The sequence below is a fragment of the Hemitrygon akajei genome, chromosome 2 (assembly GCF_048418815.1).
Source record: "Hemitrygon akajei chromosome 2, sHemAka1.3, whole genome shotgun sequence".
NCBI classification, from domain to species: domain Eukaryota; kingdom Metazoa; phylum Chordata; class Chondrichthyes; order Myliobatiformes; family Dasyatidae; genus Hemitrygon; species Hemitrygon akajei.
In genome coordinates this window covers 126,533,883-126,550,083 of record NC_133125.1, presented here as the reverse complement: position 1 = coordinate 126,550,083, position 16,201 = coordinate 126,533,883, and the positions used below count along the sequence as shown (strand labels likewise).

Sequence of the window (16,201 nt, the reverse complement as noted above, 5' to 3'; positions counted from 1 at the left end):
GATAACAAAATTGCACTAGAAATATAAAGACAGAATACTAAATTGAGTGTTGCGCATGAAAGACAGCATGGCATCTCGTTAATTTTGAAGTATAACGAAGTATCTTTAGTTTGTAAGTAGAGTGTTCCCAAGCTTCACTCTGACTGATCATTTTTACATTAAATACCCTCGTTTTAATTGTTTCAATGACAAGGACCTTCTCTTTCATCAGAAATCAGTCCCACTATAATATACATACATTTAATTAGAATTTTAGTGGGAAAAAAATTACGAGAATTGTGAAGGAAAAGTGAAGGACATAATTTGCAAAGAACATAATTTTGCAAAAAGCACTTTGCAGCCTTATGAAACATTCTAGGAAAATGATTGCCTGAAACTGAAGTGCTTAGAAATACTGATGAACTCTATTTGTGCACTGGGCAAGCTTGGGAAAACAGTGGTCAGAAGTGTAGATAAGCTGTGCAAGGCTGGATGACCAAGGGACTTTGTAGGGGTGGTAGCATTTGGAAAACAGCAGATGATATTTGAGGAATGATGGGAGCTGGTGCATGTGGTGCAAGGAAAGCAGAAGATTGGCAGTTGGGAACAACAAAGTAATACATCAAGGTTGATGTTGGGTTGGATGGGAGGGAACACAGATCTGGATGTTGGTGGTCAGGTTGGTAAGGTGTGTGGAGGGGAGGCCTAGTGATGGAACATCTTACTTGTCTAGTAGACATCCATTTTGATGTTATTCTCGTAAGATCATGTGGCATTGGCAGTGCCCAACAACAGGTGCTCCCTCCAACTACACGGTTCAGTTGTTGACAATGAAATGACATCATCCCATCTTGCCAGATGACTGACATCAGGAACCACCTTGTTGAATGTCTGATATTATGTTACTTCCTTTTGGCTCTAGAAACTAGAAACTCTCTTCAGCATTATGTTATGAATTTCTCAACAAAGGTGCTTCTGGACTGGTTAATACAAGGACTATAGTATTCACTGAGAAAAAACAATAATGTGAAGTCGAGGCCATAGTGGTTACCTATAACATTGGGTTTGATTTACAGTATATTGGCTGATTCTTTAATGTTCTGTAGAACAGATGATCAGACCCAATCCTATGAATACCTTGGTAGGGTGTAACCAATCTTTAGTCCTTAGGGATGTATTCTATCTTACTGGCAGTTCGGATGAGTTAAACATTGCAGGATATACCTTATGCTGAAAAACACTATTCAGCAGCAGATAAATGATAACCTTTTGCTCAATCTTTTACAGTGTTATTTCTAGCAGATTTTCGGTATTTGTAGATTTAACCTGACACATTCTTTTAGATTAATTTTTCTTTTTGCCTTGTTCTGTGTGTCCCTTTTGAAACTTGCCCAGGCATGCTTTACAAGATTCTTTTTGTTAAAACTCATTTTGCAGATTTAATGGTATATTTTAGATTGATCTGAAATGATAAAAGTCAGAATTTGAACAATGTTGTGTTACGTTCCCCATAACTGGGTGACTTACCAGCAAAGATAGAGAGGTCCGCTGAAGTCTGATGCTACTACTTTCAAACGTTTTTATTTATAAAGGGGCACAAACGTATAGTTAATACAAAACATTCAGATCATATACGTCGTCAATACTCAATTTAAAGCACAGGTATAGTAATAATCAATCAGAAATCTCTATCGTTGTCTAGGGGATAATACTGAGTCCAATGGAAATTTAAGAGTCACTCATAAATCTGCAGGCTTTTCCGTTTGGGAACCGCTGGCATTTCACGTGTTGGAGAGAGAGATTGGTGAGAGAAAGGAACACTTGCCCGTTGTCTTTGCGAAGCAAATCCCTGTTGTTAGTTAAAAACGGTTTTTCCTTTGGTTTCAGCCACAGACTCCCGATCCGGAATCTAACGCACGTGGCTTCCTTCAAAATGGCTTCCCGCTCCGACGGGAAGCGCTATCGTGTCTTCTTAGTGTGTCTCCTTGATGCGTCTGAGGGGCCGCCTCGGCAGCCCACCTTTTATCGGGACTTGCAGGGTTGTAGCTGTCAATCAGGGTGGGGTGAGGCAATCTCTCCTCATCTCCCAGCCCACATTGCCCTGAGGGTTTGCACGTAACCCAGTCCCCATTCCACAAAGGTGTCTCCAAGAGACAATGGCCATTTCCGTGACTTTTGTCTGGCTGAGAGGCCAGACCACATTCCAAAACCTGGAGGCCTCTCCCTCACTCCTGAGTCCAATTCAGCACGTCGTTCTCTCTCTTGGGTCATTGACCCCCCCCCCCCCCCTTCACTAGGCTCTTGCGATTCTCACAAAGGAGGGGGCTGGGGTCATAACAGTTGTCTAGAAGAGAATTTGACTCATTATGGTACGGAAGAAAACTATATTGCCCTTGTCTGTGTTGGCAGGATGAAGAGCAATCTGTTTTTCTGTACCGCTGGGGAAAAACAAGTTTACACATGTAATAACAAGACATTGTTGGAAAACTTAAACAACTTGGGCAGCATCTGTGGAAAGTCAAATGATTAATGTTTCAGTTCAAAGATCCTTTGTCAGAACTGAGAAAACGAAAATGGGTTAGTCTAGGTAGTAGAGAAAATGGGAAATTGCGATGAATGAAACGTGGGTAAAGTCCGTGATAGATAAATTAAAAGACACTTAAGGATTTGTCTATGTGATGTGTTGCAACATCTAAATAATAGGCTGGCCAACTAGAACAGATAATGTATTACATCCTTTATCCATTTAATAGAATTGAATAAACTTAGAATAACATATGTTGGCTATTATTTGCAATTTTACTTGCATTGGATAGGGCTAAAACACTCGCAGTTTGTGCCGAGTCTGGGAATATGGCTAATCCAGCTGTCAACCATTTCTTCTCCAATTTTTGACTGGGGCTCCTCTGTCTCTTCCTGTGTTACATCACAATGGATAGAAAGTGCATTAACTATATAGAATACCACTGCTGAGAATTGTTAGAATAGTTTTCTAATGTTCAGGCTCGGAGGTCTGTGTAAGATGAGGGTGAATATTTTAAAAGGGTTAGTGATGAGCAATCAAAGATCACTGCTGAGGACAAAGTATGTTCATTTATGATTTAGTGCTTTCATTTCCTCTGATCACGGTTTCTGACAGATGTAACATCAACATTTTGGAATAACTATAATTTCATGAGAATCAAGAGGAATAAGAAATAAGTCACATCATTTTCAATATTGTTTAAATCTTTCCCAAGTAATATACAGAAGAATTATCTAAGCTACAGATAAGGCTCTTTCAGTATGATATTCTGTTTTTTTTTTGAAGTGCTGTGTTTACTGTGTAAAAGTTGGTAATACATATGTAACTAAGTTTTAATTATAAACTCAAAATAATATGCTTGCTCATTCAGCATTGTAACCTTGCAAATATAGGAAGAAGATTTTCCACCGAGAGATGATTTCAATGATGCTGACCAGTTGCGAGTTGGCAATGATGGCATTTTCATGTTAGCATTTTTCAGTAAGTCTATTTTTAATTGATTCACTGTTTTTTTGTTTTAATATTTTAAAATGAATTACAAGCTTTCTTCAATGCTTGAGATTTGTAATTGAGATATTGCTGATTCTGCAGTCCAGCTAATGAAAAATGTTTTGATGCATTAAAACGTCAAAATGTTAAGTAATTAATGTGTTACTGATGCTTTGCATTTTTGTTTACAGTATGCAGAAGATAGATAGACATGCAGTGTAGGATTTCCAGTGTTTGCTAGTGGATTATATCTACATTATTTTTAATAATTTTACATTTTGTATATTTCTTTTGATGTAATCTTAATGTGTATATGACGTGCAATGCTCAGGCTGTAATGAGACTACTATTCCAATGCTCCCCCGGGTATTCAGACTTTTGGATGATACAAAACAATGGTTAGAAAACTTTATGGACCATCATATGCATTTTTGATCACCACACTACAGAAAGGATATGATGGCAATAGGAGTGCATGCAGAAGAAATTTACCGGACATTGCCTGCACTTGGGGTTATAGTTATAAGAAGATTTTACATAAGGTTGGTTTATTCTCATTGGAACTTAGAAGCTGAGGGGTGGCCTTAGAGGGGTTTATAAAATGATGAGGGATGCAAGTGAATCAAGTCTTCCAGAAGATCTACCAAGAAGTCAATGCACTGTAAGTCTCTGCCAGCCTATGCTGGCTCCTGATCTAGCAGTACCTCAGATTATACATCCTCAACTTTTTTTAATGACCTCTTCTTACCCATACAGTGCTCTCCATTTTATTCCCATCACACTGGCCTTTATTCATTTCTTTAAGCCTTTAAAACCTCAGTACCCTGCACTGTAGTTGTTGCATTCTGCAGCTTTTAATTGTTCCACCAACCTAAAGGGTTAAAATTTTCTAAAATTCACTGATTCTATTTTTCTTTTCTCCTCCAAGATACTGCTTAAATCCCACTCTTTGGCCAACCCTTTAGATGTGTGTGATATCCCTTTCCCTGGCTTAGTATCAAACTTTGTGAAAGTTTTATTAACCTGATGTTGAGGAGGACACATTTGGAAAACCGTGTTCTGTTTTGGTTACCCTACTATAGGAAAGATGCTATTAATCTTGATAGAGTGCAGAAGACATTAAGAGGATGTTGCCTGAACTCTATGAACGGAGTTATGGAAAGTGATTGATCAGGTTCAGATGTTTTTTTGGAGTTATACAAGTTCATGAGGGGTATGGATACTGTGAATGTGCAGTCTTTTTCCTAGGGTTGGGAAGTCAAGAACTGGAGGCCACAGTTTAAGGTGAGAGGGAAAGCATTTAATATGAACTTGGGGTAACTTGTTCACCCAGAGGGTGGTCACTTTATGAAATGAGCTGCCAGAGGAAGTGGATGAGGCAGGTAAAACAACACTGCACACTTAGACAGGTACATGAATACTGAAGGTTTGGGCCAAAGCAGGCAAATGGGACCAGTTCAGATGGGAACTTAGGGCTCTATAGACAGGTTGGGTTGGAGGACCTGTTTCTGTAAAGTCAAATAGGACTCACTCGGGCAAGGGAGTCTAGAACTAGACACCTTGGTTTAAGGTGAGAGGAGAGAAATTTAAAGGAGATCTGAGGAGCATGTTTATTTTTTTGGATCTTGACCCACAGTCCAGTCACTTCCTGCAGTCACAAACCTATTCATGACCCTGACTGTGACTCTGGCCACACACTAGCTCACAGTTCCATTAGCACTGAGTGGATGGACTTTATGGATAGTGAGGGCAGACATAGATGCCAATGAGTGAGTTAGATGCCATTAGGATTTCCAAATAATTGCATACCAGCTTGTTAAATTTTTACTATAAATTCTACAATACTAATATAAACTTGTTTTGGTTTCTTAATAAACTCAGATCATCTAAGTTGATTTTTTCTATTCTTAAAACTAATTATAAGTATATTGCAAAATTAATCCTTGTCATTTTGGGCAAGCAGGTGCACACATCAAAATCCCATCCCACAACTTAAAATCATAGAGTCACTACTAAGGTCATAGAACACTACAGCATAGAAACTGGTCCTTTGGCCTATTTAGTCCATGCTGACCTATTAATCTGCCTGGTCTCATTGACCTGCGCCTGGACCAGCCCTCCAAACGACTCCCGTCCTTGTGCCTATCTCAATTTCTCTTAAATGTTGGAATCAACCCTGCATCCACCACTTCTGTTGGCAGCTCCTTCCACGCTCTCACCACCCTCTGAGAGAAGAAGTTTCCTCCCCAGATTCCACTTAAGTATTTCACCTTTCACCCTTAACTCATGATTTCTAGTTCTATTCTTACCCAACGTAAGTGGAAAAAGCCTGTTTGCATTTACCCTATTTAAACCCCTACCCCCCAAATTTTATATACCTTTATTAAATTTCCCCCCATTCTTCCACATTTTAGGGAATAAAGTCCTAACCCATTCAACCATTCCCTCTAACTCAGGTCCTCAGGTCCTGGCAACATCCTTGTAAATTTTCTCTGCACTCCTTCAAACTTATTAATATCTTTCCTGTAGGTAGGTGACCAAAATACTCCAAATTAGTCCTCACTAATGTCTTGTACAACTTCAACGTAACATGCAAAACTCCTATACTCTACTTTGATTTATGCAGGCCAATGTGCTAAAAGCTTTCTTTATGACCCTTTCTGCCTGAGAGGCCACTTTGAAGGCCCTTGAATGTGTTTTCAGACGTCACTGTCTTGTTTTAACTTTGCCAAGAGAAATTCGGTTCAGTTTACAATGTAATCTTTTTTTTTATTTGTTGTGCTCTGTTTCTTATGATCTCTCTAAGTGTAGTTTTTCTTAGACACATCATTAATTAGTCCTTGAAACTTACAGCTACTGGAACTTTCTTGGTTCCAAAACTGGTCAAGTAACTCAGATTACTTAAACTTTAAATGTTTTATTGAGAAATATCTTCATGCTTGGGAAAGAACATGCTGACCATGTTGCCTAACAATCTGTTTTAACTTGATACATCATAAAGTAACTGAGATTAAGCTACTTTTATTAAATGATACATTATGTTCAGAGATAGCTATTGGGTGTGTCATGTATCCATGTTGGTATGCACTAATGTTTTATTATTCAGGGTAGATACTTGTTAAATTTTGTGTTTTCTTCAATGATGAGCTATTAAGCTATGATATAAATTTTAGTAAACTATTTCTGCCACCTTGTGGACAGGCAAATAATTGTAGTGTTGGTTGTGGTGTGCATTATGCTGAGCAATATTGAGATGTATGACAGTAATTAACAAAATACAGACTTCATTTTCCTTTATTAAGATCTCCTTGGTCAGGCTCAAAGTGAATAAGGTGCCATCTGCTTGGTAGAAATTATATACTTTCTTCTATAAAATGAAAAACATGCAAAATTGCACATTAGTTTTCTGTTTTTTGGGGGGAAATTCTACTCTTAGCATCACAAATTTCTGAATTTTGGACCATTTAGCTTACACTGAATGTGAAACCCTCCTGTTGTCTATCTCTTAATTATTCTTGAGTAGAAGCTGGGAGTTGCTGCCTCAACAGTCCTAACAAATGGAAGTTAACTGACTCTTTTGCCATGAAGAGGTTTGCTTCACCGACTATGAAGCAAAATCAATATATTACTAAATTAGTGAGATTGATGTATGGAACTATGGGTGCCATACTGGTGAACCAACAACATGAAGCTGCATCTACTCCGACTACTCAAAGCAACATGGTACAAATGCTAAAGTAAGCCACTTGTTCATGCACGCAATCAGTTTTAAAAACTTAATTTAGGTTCTGTTTAAGTCATAGGGATGATTTTAGTGACAGTGGGGTTGGGGCCAAGGTAGGGTTTAGGAACAGGGATGTGGGAGAGTTAGAGGTCAGGTTGGAGTCTAGTCATTCTCTCTGTGTTCCATGCGAGAAGGTCAGTGTCATGAATGTGAGCCAGTGTCAGATGACAAGCCAGAAGACCAGTGATAATGAGGGCTAGTTCTTGGGATCAGAGTTCCATGTGGGCAAGAGGTGACTCGCCTAGATATTTGAATAGGCAAGACTAGTTCAAGGCCTGGTGTTTGAGGTCCTGATCATTGGACAGACTGGTGTTGGAGGCCTTGTGTTTGGAGTCCTGGTCATTTGAGACCTTGAGTTCATGGTCCTATCCAAGTTTCTCATTTTCTGTTGCCATTGATGAGTCCTAGGGTTGATACTGGAGATCCAAGCCCAAACAAAGGTTGATCAGAAGTCTGGAGCCCTGATGGCCAGATCCCTGAGCTTAGAATCCACTGGGGAAGTCAAAGCCCAATGCCTGTGAATCTCTCGGCTGGAGGCTGGAAGGGAGGGAGGGGGAGAGAGAGAGAGAGATTGTTGCTTGTGTTCTGTCAAGTATTGAGGGTATGCATTACTGTTGGCACTGGAATGTATGGCGATACTTGTGGCCTGTACCCAGTAAATCCTGTGGGTTGTGCTCATTGTTAATGCATGCAATGCATTTCACTATGTTTTGATGTATATGCAATAAATAAGAAGAATCTGAATCTGAAACAGTCATGTCAATTGGCAGCTGGTACAGGGTTATCTAGTTGTCAGTTGAGAAAGACTTAATGTTGTAAAACTGATTCACTGATTGCCTTTCAGCAGCATCGTCTGATGTACAGTTTGCATACACCCTGTCCTTAAGTTCACTTGGTCCATTTCTGACACCTCTCTCCCCTTTATCGATCTTTCTCTGTCTCCAATTCTGGAAATAGACTGCTGATTTTTTTAATATATAAATCCACTGACTCCCACAGCACTCTTGACTATACCTCTACCCACCCTGTCACTTGTAAAAATATATTCCCCTTTGTTAGTTCCTCTGTCTCCATCGCATCTGTTCTCAGTATGAGGCCTTCCATTTGAGAACATCTAAGATGTCCCCCTCTTCAATTGACAGGCTTTCCCTTCCTCTACCATTGCTGCTGCTCTCACCTACCTCTCCTCCATATTTTGGACTTCCACCCTTGCCCTATCTTCCCATTGGCTTAACAGGGATAGAGTTTTGTCCTCGCCTACCATACCATGATATGTGCATCTAACAACTTCCACTTTCTTCAATAGGATCCTACCACCAAACATATCTTTATCTACCCCAACACACACCCCCCCCCCAAGAATTTCCCAGGAATCGCTCTTTCCATGATTCCCTTATCCATTTATCCCGTCTACTGATCTCCTTCCTTGCATTTACCAGTGTCAGTGAAACAAATGCTACACCTACCCATTCACCTTCTTACTCACCATCATTAAGGGCCCCAAGCAGTCCTTTCAGGTGAGGCAGCACTTCACCTGCAAGTCTGTCAGGATCAGCTGCTGTTCCCAGTGTGTCGTCCTTTATATCAGTGAGACCTGACATAGATTGGGGGACCGCTTTGTCAAGCACCTTCACTCTGCAACATGGAGGATTTCTTGATGGCCAACCATTTTAATTTCACTCTCCATTCCCATTCTGACATACCGGTTCATGGCCTCCTCTACTACCACGATAAAATCACTGTCAGGTTGGAGAAGTGATGCGTCATGTTCCGTTTGGGTAGCCTCCGACCTGACGTTATTAATGTTGATTTCTCCAGCTTCTGGTAATTTCTTCCACTTCCTCTTTCTCTCCTTTTCCATTTCCCCATTCTGGTTCCCGTCTTAGCCCTTCTCCTCCTTTGGTGCCTCCTTTCCTTTCTCTCCTGGTCCACTGTCCTCTCTTATCAGATTCCTCCTTCTTCAGCCCTTTACCTTCCATTGTGTACTCTTTCCCACCCCCCCCCCCCCCACCCTATTCTGGCCTCTTCACCCTTCCATTCTAGTTCTGATGAAGGTCTCAGCCTGAAATGTCAACTCTTCCTCTCTTTCAATGTTGCCTTATCTGTCGAGTTTCTTCAGCATTTTGTTTGTATTACTGTGGATGTTATGTCATTGGACTGATTTAAGTGCCAGGCCACATTGGAAAGGTCGGGTATGGGCTGAATCAAGGCAGCATAGTCGGGGAATGAGGGCAATTTGAAGCTGAATCAGAATCAGGTTTATTATCACAGCATGTGTCGTGAAATTTGTTAACTTGGCAGCAGCAGTTCAATGCAATACATAATGTCGAAGAAGAAGAAAATAATATTTCATAATAATAATAAATAAATAAGCACAGCTCTAATCTGCTAATTAATTTGCCAACAACACTACATTGATTGGCTTAATCTCAAACAATAATGACGTGGACTACAGGGAAGAAGTCATCTCTCTGACACAATAGTGTCAAGAAAACAACCTCTATCAGTGCTGCAAAAGTGAAGGAGCTGGTTGTTTGGTTACAAGAGGAAAGGAGACAGGCTAACCCCTTTTGACATTAATGGATCTGGGATTGAGAAGGTAAAGAGCTTCAAGTTCTTCAGTATCCACATCACCTCATGTGGTTTGTACACTTCAGCTGTATTGTGGTGTAAAAGGCACAACAACGCCTCTTTCACCTCAGATGGCTGAGGAAGTTAGGTGTGGGTCCCCAAATCCTAAGAACTTTCAGCAGGGGCACAATTGAAAGCATCCTGACTGGCTGCATCACTGCCTGGTATGGGAATTGTACCTCCCTTAATCACAGGATTCTGCAGAGAGTTGTGCAGACAGCCCAGGGCATCTGTAGTTGTGAACTTCCCATGATTCAGGACATTTACAAAGACAGATTTGTAAAAAGGGCCCTAAGGATCATTGGGGACCCAAGTCACCCCACCCATGGTCTATTCCAGCTGCTATTGTCTGGGAAATGGTACCAACAGGCTCTGGGACAGCTTCTTCCACCAGGCCATCAGACTAATTAACTCACATTGATTTGAGTGTATTTGTATGTTACATTGACTGACCTATTTATTATAAATTACAATTAGAGCACATTTAGATGAAGACATAACGTAAAAGTTTTTACTCGTATGTGAAGAATGTAGGAAATAAAGTCAATTCAAAAAATCAATTACAGTACAGTATATGTATATTGAATAGATTAAAAATTGTGCAAAAAAGAGAAATAATATATATTAAAAAAGTGAGGTAATGTTCATGGTTCAATGTCCATTTAGGAATCGGATGGCAGAGGGGAAGAAGCTGTTCCTGAATCGCTGAGTGTGTGTAGGAAGTTCATGCTTCTGTACCTCCTACCTGATGGTAACAGTGAGAAAAGGGCATGCCCTGGGTGCTGGAGGTCCTTAATAATGGACACTGCCTTTCTGAGACACTGCTCCTTGTAGACGTCCTGGGTAATTTGTAGACTAGTACCCAAGATGGAGTCAACAAGATTTACAACCCTCTGCAGCTTCTTCCGATCCTGTGCAGTAGCATCTGCGCCCCCCCCGCCCCAAAACCAGACAATGATGCAGTGTCAGAATGCTCTCCACAGTACATCTGTAGAAGTTTTTAGATGTATTTGTTTACCAAATCTATTCAAACTCCTAATGAAGTATAGTCGCTGTCTTGCCTTTGTAAACTGCATCGATATGTTGGGACCAGGTTAGGTCCTCAGAGATCTTGACAGCCAGGAACTTGAAGGGCAGGACCCAGGTCTGAGAGTGAGGAACGACCCGAGGTTTGGCCAATTTAAACGCCAGGCCAGATTGAGAAGGTCAGGGTGTCAGGGCCGGAGAAGGATTGGGTGATGTTCAGCTCACTGCTCTGCAAGGCTTACTCATCTCTGTGCTGACTTGAGGCTGTGACCTGCAACTGATAGGCTCCTGGATCGGCTGCAGTGATTATTGGCTTCATGGCTGTGGACTCACTTCTGTGAACTTCAGTTCTGAATGTTATTTGCTTTTATTGTTTGCATGATTTGTTTTTTTTTATTTATTCTGCACATTGGGTGTTGGTCTTTTTTAATGAATTCTGTTGGGTTGCTTTCTATGCAAGGAGATGAATCTTAAGATTGCATATAGTACATTTACTTTAATAAATGTACTTTTGAAATCTTTTTGGATTTCTAGCATCTGCAGAATCTCTCATGTTTATGATTGTTCGGAGAGTTTGGTTACTTTGGTTACTTTGCTTACTTTGCAACTTTGGTTACTTGCTTTGCATATTTCTGGAATTTTTTTTTTACAAAGTCAATCTACTTCCTTGAATACAGAACCTCAATGGTACACTTTTCTTAATAAATTTACAGTATATGTCACGTGAATTTGTTCAGTGTCATCTTGAGTTCTTATCCCTGTCTTAACTCTTAATTTTCTCTCTCACTTTTTGCTTTTTCAACTTCTGTTCATAGTTCTATTTTCAAGTGAAATGTCTGGTGATTTTTTAAAATCTCTATGACTATACTTGGTTGTCCATTCTCCTTCATTTCTGTGTGCATTCCCTCCACTGCACCTAACAAATCAATCCATAGTGAACACTGTGACTGATACGCATCACTTTGCGAGATATTTTAGTATTTTACCAAAGGCACAGATCAGTCTTGTCAATCTGAAGAACTGTGTAAAGTACAAAGCAACTGGTGAAAAGTTGAAGTGTGAAGTGACAAAGAGGAAAACATAAAATGATGAATCACAGTTGGAAAGAGAAAGCTACAAAGGTAATAATGAGATAATCTTTGGGCACTGCGTTCACTGAAAATGGTAGCAGGAAGACTAACAGAATAGAAAAGCACATGCTAAGATTTGCTTCTTGGGAATTTAGTCAAAATTTTACCAGAGGAGGGCAATATTTAGCCCAAGGAGGACCACTGCAAACATAATGCTTTCTGCTCATTAAAACAGAACAACTAAGAATCTAATAATTTCAACTGAAGGAGGAATATGGTTGCTAAATGCTTATTTTGCAATTTGAAGCATGTCAAGGTACCAAACCTGTATTTTGCTGATATTCCAATATTATTGGCATGGCATTTCAATAGTGATCATTCAAGAATTATTTCAAGAGCCTTCTGCAGCGGTAGTTGTTTATTGGTACTTAGGGTTTTGCTGAATTGGCCAGATGACTTGCCATGCCATTATAGGCATAGAGAGCAAAGTCAGACCATGATAGATTTGATTATGGTGCAAGCATAGATTTTCACACATAATTAAATCTAGGGTAACACATACAAAATGCTGGAGGAACTCAACAGGTCAGGCAGACTCAAAGAAAATGAATAAATAGTGGACGTTTCAGGCCGAGATCCTTCTTCAGGACTGGAAAGGAAGAGGGAATATGCCAGACTAAAAAGATGGGGGGAGGTGAAGGAGGATGCCAGGTGGGTGGGAAAGGTAGAGGGATGGAGAAGAAGGAATCTGATAGGAGAGGAGAGTGGACCATGGGAGAAAGGGAAGAAGGAGGGACACCAGGGGGAGGAAATAGACAGGTGAGGAGAAAGAGGAAAGAGGCTAGGATGGGAAATACAGGTGTCCGCCCCCCCCCCCCCCCCCTTTACAAAGGTAGAGCATTCCTATGAAACCTTTCTTAAGCCGAAATGGTGTAAAGCGAATAACCATTAATTTATATGGGGGGAAATTTTCGTAAAAGCAAAAATCCTCTTTGTAATGCGAAAACAGGTTACTAATGTAAGTCTTTTGTAAAAGCGAAGTGGCGTAAAGCAAACATTCATAAAACAATGGACACCTGTAGAAGAAAAAACACTCCTAAAATCCTAAATTTTTAATTTGGCCGACTTAAAGGATTAGTTAATGCTTGTTATTTATATAATTTCAAGTACATTTTATCCTATATAATGTTTGTCTTATGATTTTTAATTTTGTCTCATATTTTATGACTATTGATTATATTTATTTAGTTTATGCTAATCACTTAGAGCCTGTACCTTAATAAACGAAAGGAGCTATATAAATTATTATTATTATTTTTGAGAGGGAGGGTTGGGTGAAATTATGGGAAGGAGGAATCGATGTGCATGCCAGGTTGGAGGCTACCTAGACAGAAAATGAGGTGTTGCTCCTCCATCCTGAGAGTGGCCTCATCGTGGCAAAAGAGGAGTCCATGGACTGACATATTGGAACAGGAATGGAGATAAGAATTAAAATGGATGGCCACCGGGAAACTCTGTTTTTGACAGATGGATAGTTAATAAAATCTAGGATATGTTTATCACTTGAACATCAATGCTCTCGGGTAAAACGAAAATGATTAATATGTAAATTTTAACTGGATCAAGCTTTTTGGTCAGGTTAGTAATTGTGCCTACAATTTTAACAACGTACAAATTTTTGTCTTGCATTCACAGTGGCATTCCTGTTTAACTGGATTGGCTTTTGCCTCTCATTCTGTCTCACCAACACCATAGCAGGCCGTTACGGTGCAATTTGTGGTTTTGGATTGTCGCTGATAAAATGGATTTTGATTGTCAGGGTAAGGAGCATTTTGCCTGTTTCATGCCTGAACTTTATGGGATCAATACTACTTTCTGCCCTAAAAATATTAGTACTAGTGGTTAAACACTACTCTGTTTTTTTTATTATCAAAGCCAGCCTTTTTCCATCTCTTTCCCTCTCATCAAAGATTTTCTGAAAGCCCACCTCTTTGTTTATTATTGATTCTTCCTGCTTTGCTATTTAATGTTAATTGACCAGGTCCATTATTTGTATTCATAAATTGCTCAGATGTTCATCAGAATGCTGCTGCACAAATTCAATTAAGTTTAATTCTTGTCTGACTTCCAGATTGTGAAATTGAGAATTGTATTAAGGGAGTGTGAAAAATAATGGAACTGTATGTTAGAAGTAAAATAATGTGAATTCTGAAAAGGATGCAAAGACGTTTATGTGAAAAGAAGTGATGAAAACAGATAAATCTATGGAGTAGTATAAAATGGTTACAGAGGACCACCGATGATGATATTGCAATATAAGCAATTGTAGATTTGGGACAGTAGATTTCATCACTTTCTTGAGGGCTAGGGCAAGTGTTTGCAGCTACAAAATTCCACCAGTAGATGGTAGTGGTGTGGAAGGTATCGGAATTATTGGTCTAAAAGCAACCATTTCTTAGTAAATGGTGAGCTGGTATTCATTTTTGAAGTAAGTAACAACTGTAATAACCAAATCCCATCAGTGAATAGTTCAGTCAGTTTACATCAGTCTCCATGATGGATGAAATTGTAAGGAGTTTGAATAATTGTTAAGAAAAAATCTGATGAGACTTTCATTCCAGGGCACGTATAGCGATGATTAAAATTTACCATGATAAACTTAAATGCACAACAGTTATAACCAAGTAAATAATTGCTGCAATAAATGATAACGTTGAAAGTAAATTGCTGAATTTCATTGGAAGTATTTTTGAATAGAGTCATTGTGGCAAAGGAGGAGGCTGTTTTGTTGAATCCATTGAGAATTAAGAGGAGAAACTAAGGAGAGAACATAAAGTGGGTTGTATCAGTTTGCAGAAGTCAGATTCCAAATTTCAATAATACTCATAACTCAACAGAGCTACACTGCTACTGCACAGTTTACCACTTTTAGAAGGTTTTGCTCTGTGTTGACATTGTGTAACAGCAATATTGTTTCTATTTCATTCAGTCGTAGGGTGTGGGTGAAAACCTTGTACACTTTCATAAAACTGAATATGCAATAGTATGAACCATGAAAGTGTGGGAGTAGTGCCACCCTTTAAGGTAAGAACTGCAGGGTTACTTCCACCAAGAACGAAAATAAATGAGTTGAGTTTTTACATCATGTAGGATTCCATTTATTAATGGTAGAAGATTATTTCCAGCTTTATTTTTGTTAAATTTTGATTCTCGAGCTGTCTTGGGATTTGCATGCATTGTCGGGTTAATTGATACTGCTGAAGGATTACTAGCCTAGTCATGTAATCAGTGGGCTTGACAGCCTTTTATTCCCGTTCCTCCTTGTCATTTAAAACAGATGCCAGCTTGTTTGTACACAGTTACTGGATTTATTAAAATGACTGCTATTTTAAAATTGGCAAATAGACAGTAGCAGCAGGCATGTGCACTAATTCCTTTGTGTGTATACGTTATAATTTGACAGGATGTCAGATCATATTCTGAGGAAATAATGTAATGAGTTGCCTTTTATACTACCATTGATAATAACTTACACTTTTCATGTGGTGTCCTACTCCCATATTGAAGATCAACTTGCAGTGATCCTTCAAATGTTTTGGCTCTAATAGGAAATTCTACAGTTCCAACTCAGTGCCCTTTACCACTGCTAATCACACAAAACTATTTGTTGTAGTATTGAAGGGGGTTTTCCCTCTCATTCTTTAACTAAATTTGTGCAGGTACAAATTTCACAGATTTAACAGATCCCCGGTACTTGATGGTAGCAAGATACTATTTTGAGTTATTCAGACAAGCCTGAACGTACTCCTACATGTAATTTGGACATCTTTTCAGCAGTCACGGGTTGGTTGGCAGGAATGAGGAATTAATTATATTACCCCAGTTAAAATCACCAGATGCAACAAGGATCTCTGATCTGCAAGGTTTGACATATAGGCATCAAGAGTTTTTTTTTCTGCATTTGACATGTTCAATTTTGATCCCCTTCTAGATGGTACCAGCATATGTGTCCTGGCTGATATACTGTTAACGTGGCAGCCAATGCACTATTTCTGGCATCAAACGCAGTAATGGCTGTCTTCCATAAAGAGTTAAACATGGATAAATGTTGCAGCCAAGCCTTCACTGGCAGAATGACATTTTAGACATTGGAAATGTATGCTGTCCTACTGATTCCGCACCACTGCTTGTATGTAC

The 16,201-nt window shown here is 39.4% G+C and overlaps 1 protein-coding gene across 3 annotated transcripts in view; it reads left to right on the top strand.

The window, feature by feature from the left end:
* The window catches only part of ndfip2 (Nedd4 family interacting protein 2), a 79,764-nt gene that overhangs the window by 44,433 nt on the left and 19,130 nt on the right, over window positions 1-16,201 (top strand). For all 3 annotated transcript variants that reach the window (XM_073027455.1, XM_073027436.1, XM_073027445.1), the window contains 2 exons: window positions 3,397-3,484; window positions 13,700-13,824. In XM_073027455.1, coding sequence (XP_072883556.1) covers window positions 3,397-3,484; window positions 13,700-13,824 — 213 coding nt within the window. The remainder of the gene's footprint in view (window positions 1-3,396; window positions 3,485-13,699; window positions 13,825-16,201) is intronic.